This window comes from Lissotriton helveticus, chromosome 3_1 (genome assembly GCF_964261635.1).
Source record: "Lissotriton helveticus chromosome 3_1, aLisHel1.1, whole genome shotgun sequence".
Taxonomy (NCBI): Eukaryota; Metazoa; Chordata; class Amphibia; order Caudata; family Salamandridae; genus Lissotriton; species Lissotriton helveticus.
In genome coordinates, this window is record NC_136061.1 from 1,575,967,167 (window position 1) to 1,575,989,055 (window position 21,889).

General features: G+C 48.4%; 1 protein-coding gene across 1 annotated transcript in view; it reads left to right on the top strand.

Moving 5' to 3' along the window:
* The window catches only part of LOC144823644 (mitotic-spindle organizing protein 2B-like), a 55,227-nt gene extending 33,659 nt beyond the window's left edge, over positions 1-21,568 (top strand). Inside the window, exon 3 of the mRNA XM_078682332.1 lies at positions 20,409-21,568. Within this exon, the coding sequence (XP_078538458.1) occupies positions 20,409-20,566 (158 nt within the window). The 3' untranslated portion in view covers positions 20,567-21,568. The remainder of the gene's footprint in view (positions 1-20,408) is intronic.
* The last annotated feature ends 321 nt before the right edge of the window (positions 21,569-21,889 follow it).

Here is a 21,889-nt window from a genome sequence, read left to right on the forward strand (position 1 = left end):
CTATACCTCTAAAAATGTGTTTTCATGCTTAGGAGGTTGTTTTGCCTAGGAGGGTTTATGATATTGAGTTTGTTTACCTGCGTGATCTATGCCTATGGTGATTAGTATTGCGTAGTGTGTACCTACCTTTTACCAGTGATTACTGGTTGTGTCCTGCACTTGTTATTCTGTGCTACTAAGTGCTATTTCTACTAAGTGCTGATTCTGACTGTGGCCCTGTCCTGTGTAAATAATCCCCTGTAAATACTGTATAAATAATCCCCTGTAAATACTGCCCAGTGCCAGTTGGCACAGTGTAATTGTGTGATTAAGATCTAATGTGTTTATGGTAATACAAAGGCTATTTTTATATATAACCTTGTGTGGAGTTCCTTTTTGTGGTGTGCCTCGTGTGTTGCTGCTGTGTGTGTGTGTTGTGCAAACACTGTACACATTGCCTCCGGGATAAGCCTGTCTGCTCGTGCCAAGCTACCAAGGTGGTGAGCAGGGTATATCTTTGGCATGTAACTCCCTTGCCCTGACTAGAGTGGTGGTTTCTGCCTGGCTTTGGCGCAAGCCTTAGCCAACCAGAAATCCCATTTCTAACATGTCCTTTTTAGCTTCCTTGAGTTGTTGGTGGCAATTTTTAAGGGCTGACTTGAAGGTCGCTCGGTCTGTATCTTCTCCGCTGTTGTGCAATCTTATCTCCAGTTTTTGGCAGCTGCGTTTGATTGTCTCTAGTTTTGGTGTGTACCAGCTGGCTTGTTTGGTGGATTTGCAGGTTTTGCCTGGTTTGATGGGGTTGAGTAGGTCTTTAGCGTTGGTGATCTAGGTGTTGAAGTTCTGGACTGCTTGTTTCTGGTTGGTTGCGGCTTCGGGCTGGGTGGTATTGAGGGTGTTCATCCATTAGATCTGTTTCACTATGCTGCTGCTGCGGAAGGAGCTGTTGGGAGTTTTGGAGGTGGTGCGCGATAATCTTTCAATGGTGAAGTTGATGATGGAGTGGTCGATCCAGGTGAGTTCTGTGGCATGGCTGTATTTGACTCTGTTGCTGGATGTGAAGTTAGGTTCCAGTGTGTGTCCTGCTCTGTGTGTGGGGTCTGTAATCAGCTGGGTGAGGCCAATGTTGTCCATTCCTTCCAAGAGGTTGGCGGAGTTAGTGTCTCTGGGGTCTTCCAGGTGGAAGTTGAGGTCTCAGAAGAAGATAAAGTGCTTGGATTTGATGGCGATTGAGGCAATGAAGTCTGTGAAGGCATCGTAGAGGTTGGTGCGTGGTCTTGGGGGTCTGTAGGCGAGGGTGCTTTTGATGGTTGGTTTGTCATTGGTGTGGAGTTGGAAATTAAGGTGTTCCATAATTAGTGTGAATTTGTCTTCGGTGGTGGTACAGCTGATTGATTCTTTGTGAATGGTGGAGGTGCCCTCTCCATGTTTGTTGGTATGGTCTCCTTGTGTCATCTTGTAGCCGTAGGGCATTGGGGTGGCAATGTCAGGGGCAGAGGAAGGGTTGAGCCAGATCTAGTTGATAAGTCACGTCGAGGCGAGGTTGGAGATGGAGTTCCAGACTTCGGAAGCATGTATACATAGCGACCCGGCGTTGATTAGGAGGGATTGGAGTGTTTATAGGGTGATCTCGGTCAGCAGAGTGGGAGTAGCACTGGTTTCTGTAACAGTGGGAAGGCGTACATTGCAGGTGAAGAGAAAGCGGTAGCAGATGAATGGTCCTGCTGTGGAGCGAGAAGATGTGGGGCAGCAGTTGTTGCTACGTTTGGGTTCCAGTGCTCTGAGACCTGCGGTGGAGTACTTGTGGGTGCACAGAGGGCCAGGGTTCCTGGTACTGGGCACGGTCTTCGTGCAAATGGGCACAGACTGGCTTGCCTTTGGTGTACCTTAAGCGTGCCTGCTGCGCGGCCACAATGTGGCCTCCATTAGGTAGGTCTTGGAAGGGGGGCACTGGGGAGATGGGCGGGGGGGGACACCAAAACGGCACAGAGCAGCCAGAAAATAAAACTAAAAAAAGAATAAAAACTGAAAGCTGGCTGCCAAGGACTAATCCGCACAGGGCAGGAGCAGCCCTATCAGCAGTCCAGAGGGAGTAGGTCCATGGAGGAAGGAGGCACTGAAAAGCAGTGAGGGGGAGCTGGTGAGGACATCACATGACCAGCGCTTGTTGCTGTTGCACCTTCCCTCTAAAGGCCATTCCTCATTACACCATTGTTTCTTAATCTAGTTGTACATCTGTTTCTTATTTGTGTCTCCATTTCTGCAGTGACTACAAGTCTATACTGTGTACAGAGCCTTTGTAGCCTTTCTGTTATACTTTTTGCCTGGTGTTTCCCTACATTTTCATCTGTTTTCCCCATGTTGGTCAATATGGACTTTTCATGTAATTTTGCATTGCCATTGTTGCTCTTCTGTCCGTTATATGATGAGAAGAGGGCTATTTTAGATGGACTTTATCTCTCTTCTTTATGGCATTGTGCTATGTCATTGATCTGGGCGACACATCCGGATAATATACCAAGGCCACTAATATGCACCAGGCGAAGGTAGTTTCTAATATTTATGTGAAAGGCAAAGCCTTCATGGCAAAACATAAAACTCCAGTTAGGTAACAAAAAGAGAGAAAGGGCATGAGGAGGCACTCCTGTACCCCAAACTAAATTGCAAATAACAACAGAGGAGTGAATTGGTGTGAAGTTAAGAAAAGAAAGTGCTACTTGAACTCAAGAAGAACTTGTTGGCTCCCTCAGTACTGTGATAGTGGTTGTTACTCCCACAATCATACGTACATTGTGTCCAGTCTTTATCCCCCTATTAATACCCGTCAAGGTTCCTTACTGGAAGGTACCCAATGGGTACTTAACTCACCCTCAAGTGGCTTTAAAGTGAAGGAAAGAACTCTTATCTTTAAGAAGGACCCTCACTCACCACTAGTTGGTGACATGCTTCATCATCGGGTCCCCGCTAGGGTGACCGAGTGTCACCCTAGCGTGCTACAACGCCTGGTTACAGCGGAGCAGGATGTGGTGAGTGTAACAGTGCCCAAATTAGGAGTGACTATACGTGAGTGTGCTGATATGATTACAAAATGCGGAGGTTGTAACCCTTACAAAAATCTTTATTAATGGTCAACCCGCATTGGCTAAAAACAAAGTGAGCGGACTACACAAGGTTCTGAATTATGGAACCGGAGTCCTATGAAAAGATGGTCAACATGTTTCTGCTGTATTCAATGCAATTTGCTCAGCATTCGTCAGGACCTAGCATAAAGTCCTCCGGTGGTATGCGCGCGCTAAGGCGCACCCTCCCGAGAGGCTCTAAATGTGAAAAAATCTATTCTATAAAAATATAAAAATAGTGTGAGAGTTCACACAGCAGTATCCATTGTTATCCCCTGCCTTTTGCAGGAATGATCATAGAAAACCTGTGAGGAAAGAAAAAGACAGACAATAACACATAATCGGATCTCAGGATCAGGTCCAATATTCACAGAAGACAATTTTAATAGTGAGGATCTTTACATTTCTTGGGTAAGAGAAATGCGTACCATCGTTTTATTCCGATGGTGAGCCCTCTAACTGATTCAAAAGTGCATGCCCTAATTCTGGAACAATATGCCAGAACGTCAGGCCAAATGGGCCAGCGATTTAGAAGGCAAGTCACATGAATACCCTGCGACTGACTTCAGCAGGACTAACCTTGTGCATTATGTTAGTTAGTTCGTGATAGTTTTCTAGTTGCAGTTGAGTAGTAATGGAGAAATTTTGTTATCTAAGTTCGTAAAAAAGCGGGAGAATGTTCATAAACCCGGGGGCTCTCCCCTTCACCCAGGGTAATAGATGCTAAAGTAATCAGCCTTCTACGAAGCCGATAGTACTCACTGTACAGGAGACGGTGATACGCCTCTTCAGTGAGGACAGCGCGGGTCTGTTTCACTCGGTGTCTATCTAGAAAAGAGAGCGTGATTAAGTCAGCTCTCAATAGGTCTGCGGAAAGCCCGTGCTCCATGTAAATACACTGGAGAAGGAAAATAACCGTTAAGGACTTACTTCGGCACTCGCGGCTCCCCGCACGAAACCTACGTTCTGGGCTGCTGCCTCCCGGAAATGCTGGTACGGAGGTAGGGGCTGGATCTCATCATATATCCACCTGAATGGCCAAAGTTCCTCACGTGGGTTCAGTGAGATCGAATCACGTGGTCCCTGCCTCGGGCATTTAAAGTGGTACACTCCCTTGAAGCGAACAAATGCAGGGGTTCGAAACCTGGTGTAGACCCTCTCTGAATTTGATCTCCTTAGCGACTAGGAAATTATAATACTCACTAAGGCCCCTTGATTAATATAAAAATAATGAAAAAGAGGGGATTCAGTTGTAACACGATCGCTAGAGTCAGTTAATCCTCATGCATAATGCGTGAGATGGGCAAAAAATATATATCAATAGGAGTACCCTATCGAAATGCAGTGTCCCTAGTAGAACCAAGCTGAACCGACCATGACCCAGAGAGGTATTGGCCCTGAGAGGTGTTAATGACCCCCTACCACCCTGGCTCAATGGTTGATTGCATATCAAGAGGAAGGGTTTAGGAGGGCCGGGAGTGAGATGGAGAGGGGATTATAAGAAGGGTGCACTATACTGAGAAAATCACATTTCCGGTGATGTATGTATAATGTCCTATCTTCTTAATACGCTGCCCCAAGGTATATCGTCATTGATACCAACTCTGTTGGTGCCGAGGCCGTATACCCAGTGTTGCTCTTTTTCAAAAAGAGAGGCTTCGGATCCATTTTCTTGATGCTCCAGAATTGTCCACTGTAAATCATTTGGTGTATGGTTTAGTTGTAAAAAATGTGCTGTTAGTTTTGTTCAGGCTTTTTTACACCGTATATTGCTACGGTGTTCGAATATTCTGATTTTGATGCGTCGTGATGTCATTCCTACATACTGAAGACTGCATCTACACGTTATTAGATACACCACGTTGGTGGTGTTGCAGTTCGTGTGGCTGCGTTGTTCCCATCGTGTGCCATCGACCAAATCCAGGTGTTTAGTATTGGAAGTGAGGTGTCACACATTGCAATTACCACACGGGTAGTGTCCTTTCACTGGTGGTAAGACCCATGCATTGAGTACACTAGGTGTAGAGTGGTCAATTCTTTCATCTCGTGGTCGTGTATGGACCAAAGAGTCCTTGAGGCTAGTGGCTCTCTTGTATGAGAAAAGAGGCTTCTTCCAATGGGATTTTAACACATGCCGAGAATTCGTAATTGACTGCGCCACCCTTGCCTTGAAACGCAATTTTTTCAAGCACGATGGAAAGATCTACCTGCAAGCCACGGGGACCTCGATGGGCAGCACTTTTGCCCCTTTGGTGGCGGGTCTCTACGTTTTCGATTTTGAGTCTAAGTACATCTTGAGTCCACAGAATCCATATGGCAGTAATATCATCTTATGGCAACGCTATATAGATTTTTTTTGTTTGAATTTGTTTATTGGGTTTTAGGTTGCATTTACATGAATAATACGACAGTGTTCATTCAAGGTTAAACTAGCATTACAAAAAATTGAAGTCATATAGATACAATTAGAGCTACGGATCCTGTTAGGCATTTCACAGTTCAGGGTCATTGTCAATCTGTTGTCCTTATCTGTGTGCCTCTGTGGCACGTATCACGTGGCTTCCCACCATAACGTCTGCATCCTCCATAAGCGGGACCATCCTGAACATGCTAGACTATCGACTGCACCCGTAGGGGGATGAGCTCATGTCGTGTCAGGTACTGTGGGGGTGACGCTATGGGTATCAGGAATGTGGGTGTGAGACGTGGTAACATGTGACATCGTGGTGTCTCTATGCGTGAAGTCAATCAGCTAGTGATATGTACTAGTAACATTCTGTCTAGTTCGAGCTTGCCTTCTTTCCCAGAAACTATGGGGGTGAACTGATGAACTTGGGGGTGGGGTGGGAGTGAGGGAAGGACGGGAGGGAGGGGTTTCTAGGTCCCTGCGTCCAAGCACAATATGTATATTTTCAAGTCGTGAGGTATAGGTCTATAGCGAGCGTCGGTGGATTGAGTCTGGGTTTCGGAGGGCCAGCGCTCGGGGTCACTCACAACTGGTGTGTAGACTCCATGATATGTTTATGGAGGCACGGGGGCCGGCGTCTTCGGTCGTGTCTGGGATTGTGTGGCAGTAGGGGACTCCTGAGGGCGTGTCGTCTGTGTGAAGGTGTATAGTAGTTGGGCCCACTCCTGGGATATGGGATGTTTGCGATGTCCCCGTACCTCCTCCTCCCGTAGTATCTCCTCCTCCGCCTTACCCCATTTAAGTACCGCACCTACCCATGCTGCCTCCGGCGGTCCCGCAGGGGCTCTCCAGTGCATGGCGATACCACGTTTTGCCAAGAGGATTGCTAGCGATAGGAATCTGTATTGTGTTTTCTCAGTTTTCCGTTTGCGGAAAATTCCGAGTGCGCATGCCTCCCATGTGTTCATGGTGGCAATGGTCGTGGCCTCTTCTAAGGTTCGGTGGATCGTGTCCCAGTACTGGCGGAGAGTGGGGCAATCCCAAAACATGTGCTTGAAGTCTGCACCCGGGGTTCGACATCGGGGACATTCAAAGTGAGTGTCCGGGAAGAATCGTCGGAGGCGGCCCGGTGTAAGATAGGCCCTGTGGAGGACGTTGAATTGTATGTTGCGGAACCTTGCGTTCCTGGAGACTTTTTTGGGATATTCCAGGGCTGACCTCCATTCCCCGTCATGGACCACTCTGCCGAAATCCGTCTCCCACTTCTGGCGTAGAGACTGGAGGGATGGGAGGATTAACGAGCGCACCGCCCTGTAGAGCCATGTTACTAAGTGTCTCCCCACCCCCATGTGTAGGATCGTATGAATCACTGGATGTGTCACTGGTTCGCCGGCCCCTAGGTTCCAGTGCGTACCGCTGCTATCCAGTAATTGCCTATGTAGCAAAAACTGTCCAGGGGGTATGCCATAACGGTCCATCAGCTGCTCAAACGTCAGCAACTGCCCGTCGTCGAACAGAGACCCGATCTCCGTGACCTCCAGTTCTGTCCAAACTCGAAGCGCGCCCGGGGAGTAATATGATTCTCTGCGAGGGAAACCCACCAGTGGCAGCAAAGGTGAATACGGTGGTTGCGTTTTGGACATGCGGTGTATCCGCATCATGCACGTTCGGGCAACGGACACCTGCAGGGGACGAGTCCGCAGGGGTTTAGTGCCCGGTAACAAGAGTCTGACGATCGCGGCCTGCGAGAGAGGACCAGTAGTTGTGTTGGTCTCTCCTGTGTGGCGTCCCGCCATCCAGTAGGACAGCCACTGGAGCTGGGCAGCTAGAAAGTATGCCTCAAAGGCCGGCGCTCCCAGTCCCCCCTGCGTGGTAGGCAGGTAGAGTGTGGTGAGCGCCACTCGTTTTCGACCCCCTCCCCATATCAGGTCTATCAGAAGAGTGTTGAGTTCTCCGAAGAATGATCGAGGTGGGATCACTGGGAGATTCGCGAAGCTATATAGCAGGCGTGGGAGCATGATCATTTTTGCCAGTGCCACTCGGCCTATGGGCGCCAGTGGGAGTGTCTTCCAGAAGTTGACCGCTGATCGAAGACCAGCTAGTGTCCTACGATGATTCCCTGTGTATAGGTCCTCCGGGGTGTGGTACAGCCATATTCCCAGGTATCGGGGGGCGCCGGCGTTCCAGGTGAGTGATTGAGTACCCATTCGGATTTCGAAGGGGGCCATATGGGGGCTCAACGGGTATATGGATGATTTCCCCCAGTTGACCCTTAGGCCTGACACTGTCGCAAACTCCTCTAACGTTCTCCAGATGCACGTCAGGTCGCTCGTGGCATCCCTAACATAGATCAGGAGGTCGTCTGCGTATAAAGATACGCAGTGCCACATATGCGCTAGGGGGATACCCCAGTCTACACCCTCTCGTCTCAGGCGTATCGCCAAAGGTTCAACCGCCAGAGCAAACAAGAGGGGCGACAACGGGCATCCTTGTCTAGTTCCTCTGCTTACGGTGAATTCCGGGGAGATATAGGTGCCGATCCGGACCCTGGACCTAAGTTGTGTGTACAGGAGCTTAGTGTAAGCGATGAGGCGGGAGCCAAAGTTGGTCTTGGTGAGGACTGCGAACAAATATGGCCATAGGAGGGTGTCTAATGCCTTCTCGAGGTCTAGTATGAGGCAAGCTGCATTCGGGAGCTGGGTTCGGGTCATGTCTTGGACGTGGAAGAGTCTACGGAGATTTTGAGATGTGTTGCGGTTTGGTACGAATCCGTTTTGGTCGGGGTGGACCAGTTGGGGTACGACTTGGGCATATCTTGTCGCTAACAGTTTCCCCAGGATTTTACAGTCTGAGTTAAGTAATGTGATCGGCCTGTAGGACGATGGAAGTTGGGGGTCCCTGTGGGGTTTTAGGAACGACACTATTATTGATTCTCTGAGGGAGCGTGGGAGGATTCCCGTCTTGAATGCGTCTTCAAACATAGTCGTTAGGCGCGGGGCGAGATGAGTTACAAACGACTGGTAATACTCGAGGGGGAAGCCGTCCATGCCTGGGGACTTGTTCCTAGCAAGCGTCCCTATCGCTGCCTTAATCTCGGTCTGCGTTAATTTTCTGTCTAGGTCCTTTCGGAGCACTGGCGAGACCTGGGGAATTGGTACAGGAAGTAGGAAGTTGGACACCATGAGGGCGTCATCTTGGCTGGAAGTTTGATATATGTGCGAGTAATATGTGTAGAAAACCTGCATGATCGCTACCTGGGAAGTCTGGAGGTGACCGGCTTGGTCTGTAATTTCCGTGATAGGTTTCAAGTCGGGGTCTTGCCGAGCTAACCATGCTAAGAGCGTGCCACCCCTGTTGCCCTCCCGGTGTACCCTACTGGCATATTTCCTGAAATTGTATTTTCGCAGGTCCCGCAATGTCTCGGCGTATTTTGTCTTAGCCTCTGCTATTTGTAGCTGGGTCACCTCGCCGCGGTCATCTGCTTGCAACATGGCTGCTAGTTCCTGTTCTGTGGTGTGCAATGCGCCTTCTAGCAGCTTTCGCACTCCTAACACTTGCTGAATGCAGTGTCCCCTCGCCACTACTTTGTGCGCATCTCACTCAACGAGACTAGAGGACGGCGAGCCCGCATTGAGTCTGAAGTGTTCCTGCAGGTGTTCCCCGTGATCATGTGTGAATGCCGGGTCTGTGAGGCACTCCCGAGGGAGCTTCCAGGTCGGTACTGGGGGGTGGGGCGGTTTCCATCGGAGGGTCAGGACATGGGCGTCATGATCTGATAGCACTCTGCCTAGATAGTCTGTGTGTTTGGGTTTGGCGTGTATAGCAGGTGAGCATAGAAATCGGTCAAGTCTCACTCGAAGATCGTGTGGAATGGAGTGAAACGAGTACAGTTTCGTTGTGGGGTTCAGTGCTCTCCACGTGTCCGTCAGTGTCCAGTGTTGAACCCACTCATTGAAGAGTTCCGTCTGTCTATAGATTGGTGACCGTGGTGGCGGGGGGCGGGGGGCGGGACCGGTCGAGGGTCGTGTCTAAGACACTGTTATAATCCCCCCCTAGTAGCCAAGGGGTGTGAGTGTGATGTGCCAGTGTGTTCGTGAGGCGAGACCAAAAGGCGTTCTGTTCCACATTTGGGGCATAGATACTGCCTATCAGGATAGACTGTCCATCCAGTTGTCCTTCCAGTAATGCATAGCGTCCCTCCTTATCCACCACCCTGGATTGTTCTCGGAAGGGGACTCCCGGCCTGACCCATATAAGTGTGCCCCTGGCAAATGCGGAGTACCCTGTGGCACAGATCATACCCCTCCATTTCCTCTGCAGCTTGCTGACTTCTGCCGTCGTCAAGTGAGTCTCTTGGAGAAGAGCTATATGCGCCTGCTGTCTCTTTAGATAGGCATAGACTGCATAATGTTTGCTTGCTGTGTGTAACCCCCTGACGTTCAGTGTGATAAAGGTAAAGTCTGAGTTAGAGGGTTTCGTCATGTGAGGATGTCTATCGTGTTAGTCGGTGCATTCCTCACCTCTCGGTTATACCCAAGGTCATTCTCGCTCGTGTGACCTCCCTCCATATGTAGTAGTGCCGTGATCAGAGTACCATCTCCCGTGTAGGTATCAGGGTTAGAAGGGAAAGGGCGTAACATGGAAACAACATATGGGAAACAGTCCCAACTGAAGGGGCCCATTGCAAGGCATGATGAGCCCAAACTGTACATCTCGTACTGTCTCTAGTTCGTTTGGTGTGAGGGGGTGCTGAAGCGGTGGAACACTGAACTCGGGTCAAGGCCACCCGCCGCATTGTGTCTCTGCGTGTGTGTATGTTACCACCCATACCTTAGGCGTGTCTTCCCGGTGTCCCCCGTCGGTAGGCTGCGCCATCAGCTCAATCTTACCGCTGAATGCATCAGTCGCTATCAGATGAGTGTATCCGCCGTCTGCGGAGTCACCAGTGGCGGTGAGGCGGAACCATCTCTGGAGGTGCGGACGTCGCTCTGGCCCTCATCTTCGGATGTGAAGATGTGGGGGCCTCGATCCATCTCCTGCCCAGCGTCTAGTTGCCCGACCTCCGTCGCTGCTTGAATGGCTTTCCGCCGGTCTGCTATGATTTGTTCCAGGTCCGGGATATGCTTGGCGCTGGGCGATGGTGGTCGGTTCATCTGTGTGAGAGTGACCTTCCTGGCTCGGAGTCGTCGTCGTTTGTTGGATGCAGAGCTCGACGGCGTATCCTCGCGGTCTGATCGGGGTTGACTGCGGTGATCCAACCAGTGCCTTGCCTCCTCGGGGTCCGTGAAGAAGTGTGTTGTATCTTCATAGATGATTTTGAGGCGGGCCGGGAACAGGAGGGCATACTGAATCTTATGGCGTCGCAGGGCTTGCTTTACTGCCAAGAATGTAGCGCGTTGGCGTTGCACTGCCTGAGAATAGTCCAGGAACACCATCACATTCTTGTCTTCCACCCTGAGGACTTTCGCTTGCCTGGCCGCCCGCAGAATCGTGTCCCTGTCCTGATAGTGCAGCAGCTTCAGAAGGAATGGTCTGGGTGGGAAGCCAGCTCGAGGTCGTCCAGTCGGGACTCTGTGTGCCCTTTCTACTGAGAAGAACGGCGTTAGATCTTGGGTCCGGGTGAACGTTGTTATCCAGGTCTCTATAAATCTGATTGGGTCTTCCTTCTCCACTCCCTCCGGTAGATTGATCAGACATATGTTGCTCCGGCGAGAGCGTCCTTCTAAGTCGTCCGTCTTGCGTTCAAGAAAAGTGACCTTCTCTTGTAGGTCTTTGATGGCTTTTTGATTGAGCTGGACCTGAGGCTTCAGTTCTTGGAGCGTGTGGCTTCTCTTGCTTCACCTTATCCGCCAGCTTCCTATGGTCGTCGCGTAGCAGGGTGATGTCCGAGGCCAGTTCCCCAAATTTAGTTTCCATGGAGACTCGTGAGTGCTCGATGGCCGCCAGGACTTTGTCTAGTTTCGTGGACATGTCCGATTCCTGTGAAGGACCCCCGGTCTTCGATCCGCGTGAGGGGCCCGGGGAAGGTGATCTTCTCTGAACTGGCACTGGCGTCACGGGCACCGCCCGTTGTGTTCGCCCCATGGGTGTCGCGGGTGACCCGCCGGTCCGATCTGGCCTGCTAGATGTGGTTCAGGCCCCTTTCTGTAGCAACGTTGTGCAAACCGGGTCTCCGGGGTCTCCACCGTCTAGTGTTGATCTTCCAGGCGTTTGGCTGCAGGTGGTCTGTGGTACGTCCTCGGTAGGGGAGGTGGAAGGCTCTCCGCGCAGACTCTCCCAGCGGCCTCTCCCCGTCCGCACCGCCGTGGTCACCCGCTGAGTGCAGCCACAGTGAGTCAGTGTTTCCTAGAGGGCCTCGGGTCTGTCACTGGGGGCCCCGAGTCGGGCATCGGAGCTCACCTCAGGAACGCACGTGTCATTGCTCCCTGATACTCTCCGTCGCGTGGTTTCCAGGCGGCATTCAGTGGCGCTGGCTCCTGGGCATCGGAGTTAGGACTGAGGAGTCTTCGTACTTCTCCCTCATGAAAATCGCCCCGGTGGCGCCATCTTGGATTGGGGACTTCTCGGGGTCATCCGCGGGCAGTTTCCCCGGTGTCCAGCGTCGATCGGTCGGGTCCGCGCCGGTCCCCACGAGTGTTTGCCGTGGTGGGTCACCAGGTGTAGTACCCGTCTAGGTTCCCCGCATCAGAGGAAGCGCACTCGTTGCTCAGAGCGCCGCGCGTCCGCCGTTAGTCCGGGGCTCACAGCTCTTTCCTGGATTCCGCTGCGCTCTGCGTTTGGTAGCGCGCTCCGGGTGCCACTGCTTACCGGTGAGGTGTGTTGGGCGCTCCTGAGCCCGGCATTGGTTGGGACCGCTCCAGTCCCTCGGGACCTCTCGCATCACTTCTTGGGCGCCGCCATTTCAGGGGAGGATCTGCCGAGGTCGTCAGGGGGCGGCGCGGGTACACCCCGGACACGCCGCGCCTCTCCGAGGCCCCCCAGGCGGTCCCGGGAGTCACCCACAGCAGCCGGAGGTGTTAGAATTGCGCGGTGGTGGTTTTCATCATCGGTGCGACGGGCAGCTGACCGGAGCTCTAAGGGAGCCCGACCGCCATCTTGGCTAGGTTAGCCATGTCCCCTTGGTACCCTCGGTATAAGGGGGGGCAGGGCCCATCACAGTGCGGGCCACCTCAGGTGCAGCAGGTTCGAGGAGCCTGGGTGGGCACAGGCGGATCGTGATAGGTTGCTGAGGTAGAGGGGTGGACACTGCTCTCCGCGTTTCTGAGCTAGGCCCCGCTCCGAGCCCATGCATGCAGGGTGGCCTCAGTGTGTGCCCAGAGGTCCCGCTCGGCACAGCAGTAGGTCCAGGCAGCAGGACACAGTCCACCTGGGCGGCACAGCAGGGCGCGGGTCGCACAGGCGAAGCCGGTGGGCAGGGTTGCAGGATGGTGGTCCCCGGCAGCAGGCTCAAAGCCGGGGACTCGCGTAGAAGTGGCCGCCGGGCGTCAGGGGGGGGCCCAATCTCGGTCTATGTAGCCGGCGCAGGTGGGGCCCAGCAGGATGGGGCCAGCCTGAAGTGGTGGGCACTCGCCTCCCGAAGCCCCGACTGGGCCGAGGAACAGCAGCAGAGGCAGCTAGGCTGGTACAGCGGCCTCGGACTCTGACGCAAGTCAGTTACAAGTTGCGGCCGCCATCTTGGGTCGGAAGGATAGCCGGGCCTCGGAAGCCAATTGCGGCGAGCAGGGAACCGGAGGCAAGCAGGGAGGCGACGAGGGAGCTCCGATGGCCAGTGGAGCGGTTCCCCCAAGTATAGGGGCATAATCGGAGAACAGGCAATAGGATCGATGTCTGTAAAAACAACGAGGGCCGAGGAGCCGCCTCACAGTGCGGCCACTCCACTCGGCTGCAAGCCACGCCCCTGGCAACGCTATATAGATGACGTTTTTTTTGATTTGGCAAGGTGAAGAGGCTATTTTATTTGATTTTTTTGCATGGCTTAACGGGTGCGATAACCATCTACGATTCACCCATGAACACTCAAGGGATGAACTGACTTTTCTGGATGTCAGGATCAGCAAAAAGGACGACCGGCTTGAAACCACTACCTTTTACAAGCCAACTGCCAAAAATTATCTGCTGCACTTTACCAGCTACCATCCCAGAGCCCTACGGGAGAATCTCCCGTATGGGCAGTATCTCAGGATACGTCGCAACTGTAGCAATCTCACTGATTTATAAACTTCAAGCCGATGCACTTACTGCTAAACTGAAAAACAGAGGATATCCCCAAGGGATAATCAACAAGAGCCAAAAGAGGGCCCGCAACCAACAGAGGGATGCTTTGTTGGATGAGAATCCTCAGAAAGAGAATGAGGAGATTCCTTTAACATGCGTCACTACCTTTAACTCACTATCCAACGCAGTGAGTAAATGCATCAGTAAAAACTGGAGAATCATCACCAGTAATAAAACTCATTGGAAGAAGCCTCTTTTCTCATACAAGAGAGCCACTAGCCTCAAGGACTCTTTGGTCCATACACGACCACGAGATGAAAGAATTGACCACTCTACACCTAGTGTACTCAATGCATAGGGCTTACCACCAGTGAAAGGACACTACCCGTGTGGTAATTGCAATGTGTGCCACCTCACTTCCAATACTAAACACCTGGATTTGGTCGATGGCACACGATGGGAACAACGCAGCCACACGAACTGCAACACCACCAACGTGGTGTATCTAATAACGTGTAGATGCAGTCTTCAGTATGTAGGAATGACATCACGACGCATCAAAATCAGAATATGCGAACACCGTAGCAATATACGGTGTAAAAAAGCCTCAACAAAACTAACAGCACATTTTTTACAACTAAACCATACACCAAATGATTTACAGTGGACAATTCTGGAGCATCAAGAAAATGGATCCGAAGCCTCTCTTTTTGAAAAAGAGCAACGCTGGGTATACCGCCTCGGCACCAACAGAGTTGGTCTCAATGATGATATACCTTGGGGCAGCGTATTAAGAAGATAGGACATTATACATACATCACCGGAAATGTGATTTTCTCAGTATAGTGCACCCTTCTTATAATCCCCTCTCCATCTCACTCCCGGCCCTCCTAAACCCTTCCTCTTGATATGCAATCAACCATTGAGCCAGGGTGGTAGGGGGTCATTAACACCTCTCAGGGCCAATACCTCTCTGGGTCATGGTCGGTTCAGCTTGGTTCTACTAGGGACCCTGCATTTCGATAGGGTACTCCTATTGATATATATTTTTTGCCCATCTCACGCATTATGCGTGAGGATTAACTGACTCTAGCGATCGTGTTACAACTGAATCCCCTCTTTTTCATTATTTTTATATTAATCAGGGGGCCTTAGTGAGTATTATAATTTCCTAGTCGCTAAGGAGATCAAATTCAGCGAGGGTCTACACCAGGTTTCGAACCCCTGCATTTGTTCGCTTCAAGGGAGTGTACCACTTAAATGCCCGGGGCAGGGACCACGTGATTCGATCTCACTGAACCCACGTGAGGAACTTTGGCCATTCATGTGGATATATGATGAGATCCAGCCCCTACCTCCGTACCAGCATTTCCGGGAGGCAGCAGCCCAGAACGTAGGTTTCGTGCGGGGAGCCGTGAGTGCCGAAGTAAGTCCTTAATGGTTCTTTTCCTTCTCCAGTGTATTTACATGGAGCACGGGCTTTCCGCAGACCTATTGAGAGCTGACTTAATCACGCTCTCTTTTCTAGATAGACACCGCGTGAAACAGACCCGCGCTGTCCTCACTGAAGAGGCGTATCACCGTCTCCTGTACAGTGAGTACTATCGGCTTCGTAGAAGGCTGATTACTTTAGCATCTATTACCCTGGGTGAAGGGGAGAGCCCCCGGGTTTATGAACATTCTCCCGCTTTTTTACGAACTTAAATAACGAAATTTCTCCATTACTACTCAACTGCAACTAGAAAACTATCACGAACTAACTAACATAATGCACAAGGTTAGTCCTGCTGAAGTCAGTCGCAGGGTATTCACGTGACTTTCCTTCTAAATCGCTGGCCCATTTGGCCTGACGTTCTGGCATATTGTTCCAGAATTAGGGCATGCACTTTTGAATCAGTTAGAGGGCTCACCATCGGAATAAAACGATGGTACGCATTTCTCTTACCCAAGAAATGTAAAGATCCTCACTATTAAAATTGTCTTCTGTGAATATTGGACCTGATCCTGAGATCCGATTATGTGTTATTGTCTGTCTTTTTCTTTCCTCACAGGTTTTCTATGATCATTCCTGCAAAAGGCAGGGGATAACAATGGATACTGCTGTGTGAACTCTCACACTATTTTTATATTTTTATATAATATATTTTTTCACATTTAGAGCCTCTCGGGAGGGTGCGCCTTAGCGCGCGCATACCACCGGAGGACTTTATGCTAGGTCCTGACGAATGCTGAGCAAATTGCATTGAATACAGCAGAAACATGTTGACCATCTTTTCATAGGACTCCGGTTCCATAATTCAGAACCTTGTGTAGTCCGCTCACTTTGTTTTTAGCCAATGCGGGTTGACCATTATTAAAGATTTTTGTAAGGGTTACAACCTCCGCATTTTTTAATCATATCAGCACACTCACGTATAGTCACTCCTAATTTGGGCACTGTTACACTCACCACATCCTGCTCCGCTGTAACCAGGCGTTGTAGCACGCTAGGGTGACACTCGGTCACCCTAGCGGGGACCCGATGATGAAGCATGTCACCAACTAGTGGTGAGTAAGGGTCCTTCTTAAAGATAAGAGTTCTTTCCTTCTCTTTAAAGCCACTTGAGGGTGAGTTAAGTACCTATTGGGTACCTTCCAGTAAGGGACCTTGACGGGTATTGATAGGGGGATAAAGACTGGACACAATGTACGTATGATTGTGGGAGTAACAACCACTATCACAGTACTGAGGGAGCCAACAAGTTCTTCTTGAGTTCAAGTAGCACTTTCTTTTCTTTGCTTCACACCAAGTCACTCCTCTGTTGTTATTTGCAAAACATAAAACTCGCCACTGTTTAACATTCTTGCCTGGTGGTTTTAGGTCATTAAAGAAAATTGCTTAGGAGGCAGCTTCTCCCTCCATACCTCGCAGCTGAAATTGCCGGTAGACATTATTCAGAATGGGGTTTCATTGGAGCCCTCTAGTGAGTCTCTTTCTAATTCTATACTTCGGAGATACTGTGGTTTGTATCCACTTTGGAACGAGTTTGGTCACATTGCTGCAGTATGTACGAATGCGACATTTGAGAATTAATAATATTTAGTTTCAACAAGGATGTGTCCTGTGCTGACACCTATCAGGTATGGGGATAAAAAGCCAAAAGACTTGATACTTGTGTTCAGGGTAAAGAGACCAAGACTTGAAAACCTTCCCTCTGTCTAATGAAACAACAGCATTGCTACAGCAGTGGCCTCATTTGTATGCATCTCTAGATGGTCATTGATTGCCATACTGGTTGATCAGTTGTGGACCTAATCCTTTTGATTAGACTGTACCAAATTAGGAATGAGCCACACCAGTTATGCAGCTTTATCATTACCACAGTATTATTTTCCATTCTGATTGGGAAGATGGGGCACATATATCCTCACCTGCTAGTATCTTATGTGAGTGTTGGTCAACAATATCCTGGCCTGTCTGGCTATGAGGAGGGACCGTACTGGAGAATAGTTACTCCCCTAACACATTGAGGAGGGATGTGGCAAGATCCGGATCAAGTGTTTGGTCTGAGAAAGCTCCAAGATTATGTGGGGCTCTATTGTTGGCCAGTGAGGTAATTGTACAAGTCATTTCTCCTCTGCTGACTCTTAGCTCTCAGATAGCCATTCTGAATAACAAAGTCTGACAAGACCAGTTCTTCAAGAAAAATGTTCTGACTGAGAGGAAACCACAGAGCTATCATTATTTCTTAACTACATTCAGTAAAGTTGTAACCTGATACTTGGGAGCAGCTAGCTTACTGATTGGCTAATAGTGCTTTGCTGTATTTGCAGAGTGCGATGGCCTAACTTGCAGTATTTGACTTCACACAAGTACATTATGTTAATTCATTTTTGTATGAAAAAACGTAATGTAGTTTGATTTGAAATTACGCACAGCACAATACAGCAGAGGAAACATGCCTCAATTAAGCAAAGCTCAAGTATACTTTGTAGTTGGCAATCAAGGGATATCTTATAGTCTTAATTAAGAGATATTGCACACAAACATTTAACATAACTGTTTACACACATACAGCACCGCTGAGAAGCATTATAGTATATTTGATAATTCGATATGAAAGTTGTGTCTTGCTCTGTGAATAGCAATATTACACTCTTATCTCTAATCACCAAGCAACTGGCACATTATTGGCCAGTGATTTGCTCAAGCAACCAGTGAAGTTCTAGCTCTTTTTATTTCCCATGACTCGAATATCATTTACCTGCAGTCCATGATCTCCATCAACTTTCCTACAAAGCCTCTGAAGATTCTTTGCACATTAATCTTTAGATCAGCCTCATACAGACCAAGCTCCACATTAAAGTCCCGTTCATGTGCCAGAACACTAAACATTCTAACTTCTATCCACGAGTGCCTTGTTGGTTTAGCCCTGATTTAACTTTCTCAAAAAATGTCATGGCACCATTTTACTCTGTGACCTGATTGCAGGAGGTTTCTCCCCCCCCCCACCCCCCCTCCCCCAATTGTACATTCCAGATAGATCGAACATTCTCGGTCTTCAGTCCTCAACTTTGCAACCTCCTGTCCTTTACCTACTTGAGAATCAATTGCACCCATCCTTTGGGAAAGGTCTAAAAAGCAGGTTTTTTAGGGCTCGCCCGCTGATGCGCTTGCGCATAGCTGGCGAAGCTCTATAGTGGCTTATCCAGAGTTTAACCACTGGCGATTCCATGCAGTGCTTGTGCGCTTTTTAGGTCATTGCGCAAGCGCAAGCCCTAAAAAGCGCGTGCACAATGCCACCAGCCGCCTGCCTGCCTCGCATTACCACATCAAAGGCAGCCCAGCCTCCCTCCCACAAGCTTCTCAGCGTGCACTCTGCATTTCTCCTCCCAGCGCATTTCTCATCCCCTAATTATTCACGGCCGGCCGTACTTTCAGTTTCACGGCCGCAAGGCCGTGTCTCCTTTTATGATCTCTGATGCTGACACATCAGTTGCATCATCGCTTCTCATTTAAAACATTTTTTAGCATGTTGTACAGCATCTAGCTCCTGTATGACGTGGTACATGTAACATGGCCTTCTGGCAATGGTGGCAGCATTGCTTGTTTATTTAGCCTGTCGCTTTGCCGTCTCACACAAACACACACACAGCCTTTCCCTGTTTGCTTCCTGGCATCCCTGCTGCTGCCTGCTACTTAAAAAAAAAAAAAGCCTCTGTCTCTCACCCCCAAGTCTTCGCTGCACTTATTCACAACTGGCGGCGGAACTAGCCTTCCATCTCAGAGTCAGTTTTGTTAAGATACACTTTTTTCATCTCTTCCCTTTGACCGCCCACTTTACTAAACGTTTAATACTGGAGGTGTCTGCATTTCACTTCCGTGCTCCAAATGCATCAGCGCAAATTTACTTAAAAAAACATGCAGCCCCTCTCATCCGGAGTCTCTCTTCTGGGGCCCCTTCCTTCCAGCCCTCACAACATCCCCACACCACGCATACCTTATCTCCTTCATCGGGCCATACATTTTCACAGGATGCCCATTTGCTTTGCTCTCACGTCCTCTCTCCCTCTGTCCGTGTGTTACAAATGCATGTTATTTAAAATGCAGAGTACGTTTTCATTTTTAATTTACCCGAGAGGATTCCTACAGCCCTTTTTATTTAAACCGACCCTCTCCATTTACCTTTTAAACTTTTTTTCCAAATGTTTTCTCTCATTCTAGAGTCCCCTCCTCCTACTACTAAAGATACCCCTTTATTTTCATTTTTTTCTCTGCGTAATCTCTATTTTCATTCATGCTTGTTTTAATGGCATACACCCAGTGACTGCAACACTTTTAATGTTGGGCCAGGCTACATATTTTCCCAAGTTTACTGACAACGTGGCCTCTGTTTACAGTAGATGCTTGGCCACAGTTACTTCCAACACTTTGCACTGGCACTTCTTGGGTTGCCTTGTCCTACAGCTAAATTCGAACTGTTCTGAACTAGAGTCTCATAATTTTCACAATTTTGCAGTAAAACGATCAAAGAGGTACTAACTTAATTTCGACATCATTATTGAAGTGCAGTTTATCTTATCTTCCTCAGTACTTCGTACATCTCTCTAGAGATGTGGCCTAACGACCAGAGCTGCCATCTAAGTCACGTAAATACAAAACATGTTGCATTACAAATGCTATAGGTGTCACATTCGCGAAAGTTATAACTATTGGCATTGTAAATGACAAAGCTATCAATTTAGCTATTTTAAAAACCAACACATAAATAAAATATTTGTCATTTACAAGACCAATAGCTCCAACTTTTCTAATGCGAGACCTATTGCATTTCCAATGCTTGTTTCCTACTGGTCTCTTTGACCCTAGTGACTCCTGCCATGGCTTCGACATATAGTGGTCTGTGTTGAGCGCATTACAAACTTGTCCTTGTAGGAATTTACAGATCCAGTTTGGATCCATTTTACCATCCGTTCCATTTAAATTGAAATTGCACTTTAATGTACATTAATGCCAGTTATTTACCCATTTATTAAGGTTTTGAAACAGTATTTTTGATTGGTTTGAATGGGGACGGAATTTCTGCAAATTAATTGGAATGTTGCTGAGGTGCAGCGCATCATTTGAGTTCTTGAGTTACATCGGCAGTGCCTATGCAGTCCCTAATGTGTTGCATGACTAGTAACAGTATACTTGTACTATTCCTCAGGAAGGAATAAATCATATCCTTCTGGAAGTGGGGCACAAGCTGCAGCAGACCGCGTCAGCCGTGAAGGGTCGAGCCAAAGAGTGCCACGTCAGCCCAGCGCCAGCAGAGGGCAGAAGAGCGGGGGCTCTGGGAAGAGCACAGGAAGTGGCGGCTCATGAGGCAACTGAGGACGCCAATACGAGTTGCATCCCCTTACCCAAGAGTTAATTTATAGATTGGGTTTCCACCGTTGGACTATGAAGTTTAGACTTATCCTTGATATTCAGGTTAACCTTTGATTAGAAATGACAGCTGTTTTAGATACATTGTATGTCAATGTATTCCTTCTAGATGTCCTAAAAGCCTGGAATTTGAGAACCAAAGTTGGGCATCCCTCTTGTGTTGCTTGTACAGACTTGGATGTATATTCGTCATGAAAACTATAACTATAACTTTGTATGTATTAATATTGGTGGATAGTATTTGGCAAAGGACGTATTTCATTTAAAATGCTTGCCTGGCTTTACACAAAATTATGAAAATACCTGTAAATGATTGAAAGATATCTTACTTTGTTGCAGGTTGAGGTGTGTCCGGTTGTTGATATTTTTCTGCTGTCTTAAATGCATCAAGACGTTTTTTTATGAAAGTCCCTTTTATAAGATTGAGTAATGCGTTCTGTTTCTAAGCTTGTATTCTTTCACAGGGGATGTTGGAGTCGCACTAAACCTGAAAATTAGCAACATCAATTCTTCATCAAAGCATCGTATTCTTAATTTAGCTGTTTACACTGTATTGGCTCCTGTTGACAGCATGATTCTCTCTAGAGGCTTTTGATGAGTGTAAACTACTTTTCACTAACCCTATGTATTAAATGAAGAATTGTTTGAGGATGTACATCTAACAAAATCTACTGACCCCTGGAAGAAAAGTACAATTGAAAAAAAATAATAATGTACAGTTAAGAAAATTGGAGAAAGCTATTCCTATAAATGGAACATACAGGATGATGGAAAACAGTCTTTCACTTTGTATTAAATTGACTTTTATTAATATTTGGGCCACTTGGGTCTGGAAGCCATATTTATTTCATATTGCTCTTCATGCGTTTCATATTTTTTCGCTATGCATTTAACTAAAAATAAAATCACTATTTAATAAAGAAATCAATTTTTCCAGTCTTCGACTTCTGGCTGTGTCTTTGTACAGTTTAATTTCTGTAACTAACTCACGTTTCGCAAAGCCAATATGGCTGGATGTAATGTGACAGCAAATGCCAGTTGGAACACAGAAACGTTTGCATGCAAAAACACTTTAAACACAGACCTCTTGGTTTTACCAATGTTTGATTCTGGTATTGGTAATATCGGTGGTGGTAGTATTTGTGCAGGCTATATTATTGGTGTGCTGATTTGGTATTGGCGGTATTTGTGATGTTATGGTATTAGTGATTGCGAAAAGATAAGCTAGAAGACTGTGCTAATTGGCAGGCTGGCTCTAGT